Source organism: Cetorhinus maximus, chromosome 1 (genome assembly GCF_964194155.1).
Source record: "Cetorhinus maximus chromosome 1, sCetMax3.hap1.1, whole genome shotgun sequence".
Classification (NCBI taxonomy): domain Eukaryota; kingdom Metazoa; phylum Chordata; class Chondrichthyes; order Lamniformes; family Cetorhinidae; genus Cetorhinus; species Cetorhinus maximus.
The window spans coordinates 68067107-68081327 of NC_135879.1; the positions used below are offsets into that span (position 1 = coordinate 68067107).

Below are 14221 nucleotides of genomic sequence, written 5' to 3' on the forward strand. Positions count from 1 at the left end.
GCAGCTTTAGCTGCACGTGCTCGTGTGGAGCAAGGGAGAGGGGTTGAACCCTGTGCCCAACAGAGGCAAATCCACCCACCACCCTCAACCAAGGTCATAAATCCCCCACCCACCGCCTTTAACCTTTCCCCCAGCCTCTCAAACCCACTCCCAAACTCCTCTCATGCCCTTCACTGGGGCTAGGTTGGCAGGCTACAGCGATAGCCTGGACTTACCCGGGCTCTCCTCCGTCGGGACTGTCTGTAGGGGCCAGCGCTCCTGCCTGGCGCTGCTGGGGCTGCGGAGCTGCTGGCCGGCAGCTCTCCAAGGCAGGACTTCCTCCTGAGAAAGGGGTGGAAGGCTCGCCTGAAAAGAATTAATGCTGTTCCCAGCGTTTTATTGCTATGGAGCAGCCGGTTGAATTGCAGGCGGGCCGGCCGACAACCTTTTAGCCAGGGGCGCAGGTCCACGGCGCCCTGTAAAATCCAGCCCATACATCCAGGGAAGCCAATGTAACTTGCTCTATTGGAAAGTCAGAGAAGGGAGCGCTCCCCGACCCTGACCGCAGTGATTTGAAAGAATCTTCAAGACACTTGAGCAAACAGCTCTCATCCACAATAAACAGTCAAGAAACTAATAAGAAAATGTATATAATCACATAAGTGAACCAAGACACTTGTTCTTTGAAGTGTATATGTCACTGTTTGTTATAAAGATTAGGTACTCCTACTAAAAAGATGTTGCAACTTTAGCAACCCTTTTCTTTCTCAGAATGTGACAATAATACGGGGGTGCGGGGGTGCAGCTGGGGGGAGGTGGGAGGCAGGCGGCTCACCTCCCCCCACAATTAAAGCCGGCGTGGAGCCAGCCCACTCCATACCCGGCAGCCATGATGTGCTGCGAGCGGGCTTCACAAGGGCAATGCGGGACTTCCGCCCTTCACTGGGGAGGAAATCTCACCCTCTGGGGCTGCCAGCCAATCCGATTCAGAAGGGAATTGGATTGCTGCCTGGAAAGAGAGAGTGTGCAAGGTTACAGGGATAAGGCAGGGGAGTGGGACTCAGTGGAATGCTCTTTCAGAGAGCCTCAGTCCCAATAACGCCAAGAGCGCATAAATTGCTGCTGCTGGGACCGCAAGGAGAAAGCCCACGACTCCTTGAAGCCGCTAAGCCTGGGGTCTTGGCCAGGGAGGGTATTGGCTCGTCAGGAAGCGGGGCTGGGGGATGAGGGGGGAGGGGTATGGGTTTAAGACTGCAGTGGTGGGCGTGGTTAGGAAGAAAGGGGGGGTTTCGATTTTAGGCGGCCGCCCCCCAATCCACAAAGAGCAGTCCCAAAGATTGAACCTTCCTTCCCACCCTTTAAAGGTTCCATTTAAAAAAACCAGGCTGCCTGGTCCCACCCTGCTGCCCACACCAAACGTTTTATGGCAGGGGCAGCGTGTTCTCAGGGTCAGTCGGCTTGGTAACAATTGATCCTTGATTACCTATTTGAATATGGCCGGAGGGCTGTCAATTTCGGCACCTGTCCACCCCTCAAAGGTGGCGGGGTTGACACCCACCCTATTTTATGTGCCCACCCCCCCCTCCGCAAATATGCCTGGCAGGAGCATATTAAATGCAGCCCAATGTCACTTCCACTTGAGGTGTAATTTTCTGACTTTGTGCTCCTCGTGGGAAGCTTCTCCCATGGGTAGTTCATTATTAGAAATTCAGGGATGCACAGAGCAGGGTTTTCCAACCTTAGTGAGAAATGCAGACTCAGAATATAAACCTTTGATATATCACAGTATCTTCGCAGTGCTGAAGGAAGCCATTCGGCCCATTGAGTCTGCACTGGCTCTCTGAAAGAGCATTCCACCTAGTCCCATTCCCCTGCCTTATCCCCATAACCTTGTACATTCTCTATTTTCAGGTAACAATTCAATTCCCTTCTGAATACCTTAATCAAACCTGCCTCCACCACCCTTTCAGGAAGTTTGTTCCAGACTCCAACCACCCTCTGTGTGAAAAAAATTTTCCTCACATCACATTTACTCTTTTTGCCAATTATTTTGAATCCATGCCCTCTAGTTCTTGATATTCTCTTGAGTGGGAACAGGTTTCTCACTATTTACCTCATCTATACCCCTCAGGATCTGGAATACCTCTATCAGGTCTCCTCTCAATCTTCTTTTCTCCAAGGAAAACAGTCCCAATCTCTCCAATCTGTCCTCACAGCTACAGTTCTTCATCCCTGGAATCATTTTTGTGAATCTCTGCTGGACTCTCTCCAATGCCTTCACATCCTTCCTCAGATATGGCGCCCAGAACTGGAGGCAGTACTCCAGATGAGGCCTAACTAGTGTCTTATACAAGTTCAACATGGCCTCCTTACTCTTGTACTCAATGCCCTTATTAATAAAGCCTAAGATACTCTATGCTTTATTAACTGCTCTCTCAACTTGCCCTGCCATCTTCAATTACCTATGTATGTATGCACCATGGTCCCTCTGTTCTTGCGCCTCCTTTAGAGTCTCTCCCTTTATTTTATACTGTCTCACCATATCTTTCCTGCCAAAACAAAACACCTCACACTTCCCTGCATTGAACTTCATCTGCCATTTGTCTGCCCAATCCACCAGCGTGTCCATGTCCTTTTGAAGTTTAAGACTATCCTCATCACAGTTGACAACATTTCCAATCTTCATATCATCTGCAAATTTTGAAATTGTGTGCTGCACACCACAGTCTGCTTCATTAATAAATAGCACTGACCCCTGAGGAACTCCACAACAAACCTTCCTCCAATCTGAAAAACAACCATTTATCACTGTTCTCTGGGCAAAATTTTTTGCTTGGCAGGTGGGCACGTGCCTGACCCACTCGAGCGCGAAATAACGCGCGATGATGTCGGCTGAGCATGCCAACGTCAACGCACACTATTGCGATATTTCGCTAGGCGGGCGCACGATGGAGATGGAGGCACGCCCACCATTAATTAAGAGGCCAGTTGCCACACCAATTGTCCCCGAATTTACGTAGGCAGTGTGATTTTTCGGCCATTGCACAAGCAAAACAGGCAGGCGAGCAGGCCGCAATTTGATAAAGCTCGTCCACGGGCAGGATAACAAGGGTCAATAGCATTGTCAATGCAAGTAGTGAGGAGTTTTGGAGATAATTTGCTGCTCGTTGCTTCTGTGAACTGGACAGCTTCATCTAGCTTCGGAGCTGCATTCTGAGCATTTCTAGGCTTCATTTCTGGACTCAGTGTTGTCTTCCAGGCCCCCGGAGGATTCAGACTGTGTGGACCCTTATGCGGAGGTATCATACAGCTTTCCCTCACCCTGGTAATGGGGATTGTGGCCTCCGCTGGAGGCACTGCCTCTGAGGAGGAAGAGAGGGGCAGAAGGGAGAGGAGGCCAAGTATCTCAATGCAGCTTCCAGGGGAGCGTCCTGTGGGAGGAGAGGCGCAGGCACAAGGGGCACAGGGCCAGCAGGAAGTCTAAAGTGGAAGGGGCCACAGAAGACGCCACTATCCTGCTGCCAGGATTTACAGGCGGCGAAGCAGCTACCTCAATATGTCCAAGGTGCAATGCCGAAGGAGGCTCCGACTATCAAGGGAGACAGTGATGTCCATCTGTCAAAGGATTGGGCCTGAGATCAGCTCCGACTGTGTGGGTGGACACCCCATGCCAGTGGCTCTGAAGGTCACAGTGGCTCTCAACTTCTATGCCTCCGGCTCTTTTCAGGGCTCAGTGGGGGATCTTTGTGGAGTCTCCAAATCAGCTGTCCACAGTTGGGCCAAGCTAGTGACAGGTATTGATTTTCGGGTGGGTATTAACTTTCATTCATTTCCGTACAGACGAGGCCAGCCAGACAGAGCGAGCCAGAGGCTTCATGTGGCATTAAGGCGCCAGCGGGTGAGCCTTTGTCAATAGGAAGGGATTCTACTTCTTGAACATGCAGATAGTGTGTGATCACAAGATGCAGATTCTGCAAGTCTGTACAAGGTACCCAGGCAGCTCCCATGACACTTACATCCTCAGACACTCCCAGGTGCTGGGGCTCTTCAGTGCTCCAGCCCGGCTGGATGGATGGCTGCTGGGTGACAAGGGCTATCCCCTGAAAAGGTGGCTCATGACACCTCTCCACCATCCAAGAACAGAGGCCGAGCAGCGGTACAATAGGAGCCACGCCTCCACAAGGGCGGTGGTAGAGAGAACAATAGGTCTCAAGATGTGCTTCCAATGCCTGGACTGTTCAGGGGGAGCACGCAATACCCCCCAGATCGTGTGTCACTGATAGTGGTTGCATGCTACGCTCTCCACAATCTGGCGCCGGCAGTGGGGGACGCAGTGGAGGAAGAAGATCTTGACACAGCTGCACAGTCAACAGATGAAGAGTCCAGTAGTGAGTCCGAGGAAAAGCACGGTGACCTGGGTAACCTCCAGGGAGGCAGGGACACCCAGGACGCTTTGATCTAACACGCCTTCAGCAAGACTATCAAATAAGAACCACCACCACAGGCCAGGGCTGCAGGCTCCATACTTGATCCCTGACAGGACCATTTCCTTGGTCAACAACATACAGTCTGTGCCTGTGCAATCAGGAGACACACGTCCATCATTACATAATGGCCTACCCTGCACCTACAGAACAAATGAAGCATACAGAGGCCAATAGCACAAAGTAACATCTCATTTAATTGTGATGTGAAACATAGCTGACATAAACATGTTTTTAATCACATCATTAAAAAATTTAAAGCAAAATGGGGGAACAAAATATCACCCGTGATAAGGCTGTCTTGTGCTTAAGGTGCTTTACATTTACGTTTGCAAATGCTACGTCAAGGTGCTCCCCCCTCGCTGGCACTGGCATTTGAGACAGCCTTGCTCAATCTGCTATCCTCTTAACCTTGATGACCTCTGGCCAGTGGAGCCTGTGCTGGCCCTGCCTGGGGGGGAGTGGCCAGTGCCAGGGCTGGCATCTCCCCAGTTGCTGCAGCCTCGTCAGATGCCATGGTCATTGAGGCGGAGGAGCTGCTGCCATCTTCCGGAGTGCCCTGAGAGGAGCCCGCAGAGACAACAGGCAGCTCGTGCGCTAAGGTCACACTGGAGCCCCCTGCTCACCATTGATGGATGGGCACCTAGCTGGGATACTGGGTGCCCAATCCATCTCCCACACTGACACTGACCACCTGAGGTCATTGCCCATGTGAGGATTTGCAGGTCCGAGCACAACCCCAGGGATCCCTGACTGAGTCCCTGGAGCAGCCTCTCCATAGGAGTTGCCACACTAACCATGGAGGAGGCATTGCACTCGGCCATGAGGATCAATGCTGTGGTCATGCTTCACTGGGACTCCTCCACAACAGAGACCATGGCACACATTCCCTCATGTATCTCTGCCAGATCCTCCCACACACCTCGCTGGACTTCCATCATCTGCCGCCTAATGGACGACTGCAGAGGCTCATCATCAGTCATCAACTGAGCATCATCCTGGTCCCCAGCAGTCCTCTGCCTGCTGGCACCCTGGGCACTCTCTGCCTCCATCTGCACTTCAAGCTAGTGTGAAGTGCCCTCACCAATGTGTACCGATACTAGACGGTGATCTTATGCCCACTGAGGTGCTGGTATCTGTGCTGGTGCCTGCTTAACAGAGCGGGTGAGACGCAGGTGCGTGCTCAGCATGGTGGTCCTTCGGAGTCAGAGGTGGACCTTCAGGCTCCTCATAGCGACCGCCTGCTGGTGAGCCCAAAAGGGACAAGAAGGACATGTCATTAGTTTAAGTCATGACACTGTCACTGTGCATGCCTGGCACCCTGATGAGACAGAGATATGCGTCATGGTGCCCTCATCTTTCGATTATCAATGGGGACTCCATTTCAAGGCTCACATCAATATGGAGACTACACTAGAATGGTTGCAATAACCAATATTCTTACCTCTGTGCACTACACTGTTACATTCATCTGGCACCCCAACCTCACCGTGGCCGGTTGACTGAGGTGCATGGTGCCTCTCCAGCTCTAGGGCCTCCTGCTCGTAACGCATGAGGATTAAGAGGTGTGGGGGTCTCCCGGCAGTCCATGACCTCTCAATATTGTTAAGGGATGTCTTCTCCTGAGAAGAGAGAGGGGCATTGATTAGTCCACCCTGTACCTGCATTGCCTTTGCAGCCTGGCCAACCCCACCTGAGGAATACCTCGCAGGGCACAGCCGATTCATGACCCTGGAGCCGCAGGACACTCAATCCAAGCAGCCAGGGCTCACCCTCTTGGCCATCTCCTGCATTTGCCACTCACACTCTAACCCCCCTGAGGTCCACGGGGGGATGGCCATCTGCACACTGACCCATGCCAACACGGTACTCACCCTTCCCAATGGCAGCAGATCGCTGAAGCACTGCCGGTACTGGACCTGGTTGTGATTGTTGAAAGCTAGTCATCCCAACCTCAGGACATCACTACTAGTGTTCGCCATAGGAGTTCATCAAGGAAGTATCCTCAACTCAACTATCTTCAGCTGCTTGATTCATGACCCCTCTGATAGAATGTCACAAGTGGGCTCTTGTGGATTGCACTTAGGGAAAACATCTTCTTAGGTTCCTCCTCTACCCTTGCCCCCCATCCCATATTTTGCCCTGTTGTTGATTTAAATTTAAATAAGTAAAATGCAACCCTGGTGTTACATTTGACTGGGCTCTTGATCATGTCCCATATATTAGCCCTACTGTATTCCCTTTCCACTTGGAGTTTCCATTTCCCAGTGTTAATTTGAATCTTGTGCCAAGTCAAGGGTTTGCATCCAGCAATGATGATGCCATGAAACAGGGTAAGCAGCCAATCACATTGTAGTATTCTCACAGACAGCAAATCATGAAGTAAAATGTACTGATTATCTTTCACTTTTAATTAAATTTTACAAGGAACAAAATAAATGATTGGGACACAGGATTAATGTAGAAGCTAAAATATAATACACAAACTTTTTAAAGAAAAAATAAAAATGTGTGATTTATTTTATCATAATGGAGAAATTTGACTTTTGACAAAAGGCATTTTACAATGCCGCACAACAGCCTTGTGATCAAAGTTTTTGCTCATGGAATTAAAGGAACAGTAGCAACATGGATAAGAAATTGGCTGAGTGACAGGAAACAGAAAATAGTAGTTCATGTATGTTTTTCAGGCTGGAGGAAGGTTTGTAGTGAAATTCCCCAGGGGTCAGTGTTGGGACCCTTGTTCTTCCTGATATATATTAATGACCTAGACCTTGGTGTTCAGGGCATAATTTCAAAATGTATGGATGATACGAAACTTGGGTGGATTGTGAACTATGAGGAGGATAGTGTAGAACTTCAAAAGGATATAGACAAGTTGGTGGCAGATGAAGTTCAATGTGGAGAAATGTGAAATGATTCATTTTGGTAGAAGAACATGGAGAGACAATATGAATTAAGGGTGCGATTCTGAAGTGGGCGCAGGAGCAGAGGGACTTGGGTGTATGTGTGCATAAGTCATTGAATGTGACAGGACAGGTTGAGACTGCAGTTAATAAAGCATACGGTATCCTAGGCTTTATTAATAGGGGCATAAAGTACAAGAGTAAGGAGGTTATGCTGAACTTGTATAAGGCACTATAGTTCAGCCTCAGCTGGAGCCTTGGTCCGATTCTGGGCACCGCTCTTTAAGAAAGATGTGAAGGCATTGGAGAAAGTGTAGAGAAGAGTCATGAGTGTGGTTCCAGAGATAAGGGACTTCAGTTATGAAGATAGATTGACAAGTTTGGGACTGTTTACCTTGGAGAAGAAAAGACTGTGACGAGATTTGATAGAGGTATTCAAAATCATGATGGGTCTGGACGGAGTAGATAGGGAGAAAGTGTTCCCACTCATGAAAGGATTGAGAACAAGAGGGCACAGATTTAAAATAATTGGCAAAAGAACCAAAAGTGATGAAAGGAAGTCTTTTCACACAGCGAGTAGGTGAGGTCTGAAATGCACTGCCTGAGAGTGTGATGGAGGCAGGTTCAATCAAGGCATTCAAAAAGGAATTTGTCAGTTATCTGGAAATGAAAAATGTGCAGGAATACAGGGAGAAGGTGGAGGAATGTCACTCAGTGAATTGCTTATTTGGAGAGCTGGTGCAGACACAATGGGCCAAATGGCCTCCTTCTCTGCTGTAACAATTCTATGATGGCATTTCACAAACATACAATTAATTTTTCAGCATCAGAGATTTATCAGCAGTAATTATGAATTTAGTACGTTATTAAAAACCCAGTTGTACCTCATTCAAAAAGGCATAATTTTTTAAGGGTTTTTATACCAAGGTTGGTAGCATAAAAGGGCAACTTCTCATTATTTCTAATTGACTGTAGACTTGGGAGGAACTTAAATAGTGCAGTCTCTCGAGAAGCGTCGAATCACTGACAGCAAGTTCTGGATTTCCACAATTAAAAATACATTTCACTGCAAATTTGCAGTTATTGTTCCTGTCAGTTTCAGTGGATTAATTAAGGTGCATACACGCAGTTTTGCTATCATTGCTACTGCAAAATATGGGCCATTACATCAAAGACACACAACAAATTGCCTGTTATTTTGATTTTAGAACTGTAGGACATAAATACATAATCATCATTTGGAGCAACACTACTGATTAGAAGGATTTCCCTCCTCATTCCAGAAATGTGGATTTGATTTCCTAGAGAATCTATTAAAAGATGTGTTGGTTGACATTTTCCTTTCAAAACAACTCAATGAATATTTAGTTAAAAGCAGGACTGGGAGATTAAAAGTACAAAATGAAGACAGTGATTATGGTCCATCTGGACCAAGAAAATGTCACCCTTGGAATGGGACTAGTTAGGGCTGAATAATTTAGGCTGCACACCGCGAGTTCAGGATAACTTGAAATTTTGCCAAACTACTTTAGGGGGTCGGGGAGACATTCACAGTGATTTATTTGCTGGAAAGTTTTACATCCGATTGTTCTTTCCTCTCAAGAGATTAAATAAATTAGTGGGAGTTGATTATGATGCGTATACCCGAAGGGCCAGACTGAATATTCTGATGAATGACTCCTTTCATTCCTTACTCATATTTTTATCTGCTTGACCTATACTAGTCTTGTTATGCTTAACAATTAATCATATTCGACCATGGCTCCCACAGTATCACTAGGGAGCTTTATCTTTGATCAGATACGCAATTGTCACTTGCTAAAAACAGGAGAGCAATTGGAATGCTTCTAAAGTGTAAATGTTTTATTTTCTAGGCTGTTTTCCCCTTTTTATTTACTATTAATTAAATTAAAAAGATACCACAAAAATTTTTTTTTCAATGTTCAGAAATGCTGGAACAAGCATTACATGGCTATTGTCTTGGACATTTCCTGCAGTGGATAATAACAGAGTATCAATGAGCAAATCTGTCTACTTGCTACCTGCTCTATGGTCACTGGCAGAATACATTACTGAGAAAGCATTCAGTTCTGCTGTTATTTACAGCAGAAACACTACTGGTGTTAGACAATCATAAGTGAGCTCCTGCTTCCCATCACAGAATGAGAGGTTGCTGGTACTATCTAAGTTTGTCAAAAATCAGGGCAGTAGATATATTTTGAAGAGCAGATGAGTTCCCCCCAGTATCTTGGTCAATATTTATCTCCCAACAGTAAAACCGATTATCTGGTCATAATCACATTACTGTTTTGTTAAAATTTGTGGTTAGGCTGCAGTAGGCCCAGAGTAGCTGAGCAGACCAAACACCACCCAATCTGTGCCAAATGTGGGATCATCCTAAAGAGGGGTTTAAGACCCACAATAGCACATTTAAGAGATCTAACACCTGTTTTCAAGCGGGTGCCCGGGACATTTTTATTTTATTCATTTATGGGATGAGGGCATCGCTGGCTAGGCCCATCCCTAATTTCCTTTGAGAAGGTGATGGTAAGCTGCCTTCTTGAATCGCTACAGTCCATATGGTGTAGGTACACCCACAGTGCTGTTAGGAAGGGAGTTCCAAGGTTTTGACCCAGAGACAGTGAAGGAAAGGTGGTATATATCCAAGTCAGGATGGTGAGTGGCTTGGAGGGGAACTTCAAGGTGATGGTGTTCCCATGTGTCTGCTGCCCTTGTCCTTCTAGATGGTAATGGTCATGGGTTTGGAAGGGGTGCCTAAGGAGCCTTAGTGAGTTTCTGTAGTGCATCTTGTAGATGGTACACACTGCTGCTACTGTGTGTCGGTGGTGGAGGGAGTGAATGTTTGTGGATGTGGTGCCAATCAAGCTGGCTGCTTTGTCCTGGATGGTGTCAAGATTCTTGAGTATTGTTGGAGTTGCACTCATCCAGGCAAGTGGGGAGTATTCCATCACACTCCTGACTTGTGCCTAGTAGATGGTGGACAGGCTTTGGGGAGTCAGGAGTGAGTTACTCACTGCAGGATTCCTAGTTTCTGACCTGCTCTTGTAGCCACAGTATTTATGTGGATAGCCCAATTTAGTTTCTGGTCAGTGATAACCCCAAGGATGTTGATCGTGTGGGATTTGACAATGGTAATGCTATTGAATGTCAAGGGGCGATGATTAGATTCTCTCATTTGATATAACAGTGAATGCCCTTTGAAATACTTCATTCACTGTAAAGAATTTTGGGACATCCTGAAACCATGAAAGGTGCTATAAAAAAGCAGGAATTTCCTCCCTCCCCTCCCCCCCACCCCCCCGCACCCACCCAAGTTATGCTTAGCTGGGAAAACTACCCCTCCAAAATTGGCATGTTTGTCCCCCTCGCCTGCGCCAAAATGGCAGAAGATGATGCTCAGCTTGCTAGGTATGGGGAAATACCAACTCTCTCCTCCCCTCCACTGAGAAATAACTCACTTATGTCCCCAAATGCTGCCTTTGTCATTTTTAAACAGCATAAGTTTTACTTCAAAGGTCCGACTGCACTAAGGAAGAAAGAAATAACTCTCATTTATATGGCACCTTTGACAATCTCAGGATGTCCAAAAACACTTCAGAATCAGTGGCATAATTTATTTAAAGTATAGTCAGGGTTGTAGTTTAGGGAAACACGGCAGCCAATTAGCATTCAGCAAGGTCCCACAAACAACAATAAAATAAATGATCAATTAAACTGTTAAGGGGATAGTTTGACCAGGTCACAAGAAGAACTCGCATGTTCTTCTTCAAATAATCCACCTGAGAGGGCAAATAGTTCTTCAGTTTAATGTCATCATCCACAAAGCAGCCCCTGCAATGCTGCACCACTCCCACTGTGCTATAATGGAGTGTTAGTCTTGACAAGCTGTTCATATCTCTGGTATGGGCTAGAACCCATGACCTTGAGGCTCCAAGGCAAGAGTGCTCTCACTGAGAGAAGGATGGTACCTTTCAGCCTAGGGTCCCAAGTAGAGGCCTCTTCCGCTGTTTCGCAGTATATTATGGGTGTTGTATTATGGTCCCACCACAGAGCACCATGTTGCATTATGGGTTTGTTTGATGTCTGAATGATGAGATCTTGAAACGTGCATGTTTATAACATACAAGTTATATATGAACCATTTATTGTTAATCTTTAACTGTTTACAAATCCCAGTTAATGCCATGCAAGGTGCTGCTGTCATGCAGGTAGGCTGCTTCTAGAGCGCTCTCTCTATTACCATGTGACTCTATACATCATACTGTGGGCAATGCTATTCTCCAGTCCCACGTTAACCCTTGCTCTGCTGAGCAGCTTTACATTACAATGGCATGCAGGCACATACAACATCATACAACAATGGCATATAATTTCTGATCCTACATCATGTCTCAATGAGAGCATGAGGTATGGAAACTCCTGACTTTATAAGTCCCTGTAGTCCCATCCCATCTCCCGATTCCACCCACACAGAGGGCTGAATTTTCCCCCCATCGGGGGGAAGTTGATAGGCGGGCACATGCCGGCGCGCTTCCGATCGGCGCCCCCGATTGGAGGTGCAGCGCCATTTTACATGGGCGGGCCAATTAAGGCCCACCCAGCGTGACGTCCACAGGGAAGCGCTATGTGCTCCCTGTACGGGCGGGGGGGGGAATCCCTAAAATCGAGAGTGCGCTCTTTCGCTCATGCTAGGTGCTGCCTCAGGGAGATCGGCTCTACTTTCAACAATATTAAAAATAGAAAAAAAAATTCCCTTACGTGAGTTGGGACATGTTCATAATTTCCATAACAACTTTATTAAAATTTTAAAAACCCTACATGAAACCTCATCCCACCGGTGGATGAGGCTTTATGTTTTTTCTAGTTGCCGCCGGGGCTCCCGGCCAGCTCACCAACATTAAGGTTGGACAGGCAGGTCGTTTAACTGTATAAATGATTCTGTCAATGGCCTCAATTGGCCATTGACAGGTTGGCGGGCGCCCAGCTGATTTTGCTGCGCCCCCCCGTCTTCCTGAAAATTTAAATCGCGTGCGGTGACATCGGGAGATCCCCCCGACGTCACCACGCGTTATTTTACACGCCGGTGAGTGGGCCCCGCCCCTGCTCGCTGATGGTAAAATCCTGCCCAGAGTTTCTGCATCTAATGAGGATAACAGAAATCCTGATGTAAGACTTCTCACCTGAGGTATCTAAATTTCTAACCTAATTTCTAGAAACTCTCTCACTGGAGTTATTGTAACAATGTGCCTGAAAGCCATGAAATTTCCAACCACAGATTTGGAAGGTGAAAATATGTAACTGAATCATTGCAAAGTGAACATTCAGTGATGTAAATATGATTATTTATGCATCAGAAAACTTAAAGGTTTTCAAAAATCTCTTTTATTAAGATTTGCTTGAAATTCAATTTATATCTAAAATTGTATTCGCATATAATGCAAATCAGTTTCAGATTTTGAAGCAAACATTATTTTGCAATATTTAATTTTAAACTGTAATCTTCAGCTGCTTACTTAACTTTTTTTTATATTACAGAGAAACTTGGGATCATTCTGTTTCTTGCTGTTTGCTGCAATTTGTATATTAGCGTCACTATATCTCTGCATCATCTTACCTGAAACCAAAAACAAAACCTTTGCGCAAATATATCAATCATTTGCCAAAATCAACAAGGTATCCGAGCTAGAAACTGAGCCGAATGAAGCACTGGAGAATGAACTACACCTCAGAATGACTCCTGTAGAAAATTTGGTGAAGAGCAACGTAAACGGGAGCTCTGACAACATTGAGAGTATTTCATAACAGATAAAGCAATAATTGTTCCTCATTCAATGTTATTACATACTTGCATTACTTGTTATTGTGCTTTTCACCATTTGCCCTCACTCTCTTGCTGGATTCACCAAAACCTAACTGGTTTTAGTGGAAAACATGTACCAGCTGAGGCAATATGGTGAGGGCAGACATCTTCTGTCTGCTATTTGCAGCTAAATCATCTCAGCTCTTAAAAAGGAATTGTGTTCAATTTCACTACAACGGCAAAAAGAGGAACACTTCCTCCAATTTAAGTCTGAATTAGAGGAAAATGTGTACAGTCACTATTCTTCACTTTATTGAAATAATTATTTTCATGTTGCTAATATATTAATTTACCTGGCTGAAAATAAACAAGACAAATATTGAAATAAATGTCTCGAGAGAATTATTATTGCCATAATCTAGTGCCTACTTTTTAAAAGTTGTTTAGAAAAATTATTTGGATAAATTATAGTATGAGCATTGAGCAATTTTCCTGGGGCCTGTGCTTGGGTATAAAAGCTCTGTAGCCAAGGCAGATGAATAGACTTAAGATACATATCAGCCATAATCTCACTGAATGGTGGAAATGAATCAAGGGGATGAATGGCCTGCTTTGCCTATGTTTCTAAGAAGAATTCAGCCCCATATGGAGCTTCAAGTCAAAACTTGTCAAAATGCTTTTAATTGTAGTCATGATTGCTAAGCTACTTCTACTTTACTATCACTGTCAATCTCTTCAATTACAAATATTCTGCTTTTTCATTTGATGATGATATGTAAGCTGTGCTGGGGCCCAAAAATTATAAAGGTGCCTGTAATAATTGCTGAAAACATGGGGCAGAATTTTCCATTCGGCGTGTGGGGGCGGCCTGGACATGCCAGAATGTAAAATGACGCGCGATAACGTCGGGCGTGTGTCCCGACGTCACTGCGCTGTCTTGCGATATTTCGTTAGGCGGGCACGCACCGGAGTCGGCTGTGCGCCTGTCAATAATTGATAGGCCTATTAAGACCATGAAACAGGTAATTAAT

At 46.0% G+C, this 14221-nt stretch overlaps 1 protein-coding gene across 2 annotated transcripts in view; it reads left to right on the forward strand.

The window, feature by feature from the left end:
• slc2a9l2 (solute carrier family 2 member 9, like 2) overlaps positions 1–13579 on the forward strand; it is a 461881-nt gene extending 448302 nt beyond the window's left edge. For both annotated transcript variants that reach the window (XM_078541911.1, XM_078541919.1), the window contains exon 13: positions 12926–13579. In XM_078541911.1, coding sequence (XP_078398037.1) covers positions 12926–13192 — 267 coding nt within the window. In that variant the 3' untranslated portion in view covers positions 13193–13579. The remainder of the gene's footprint in view (positions 1–12925) is intronic.
• The last annotated feature ends 642 nt before the right edge of the window (positions 13580–14221 follow it).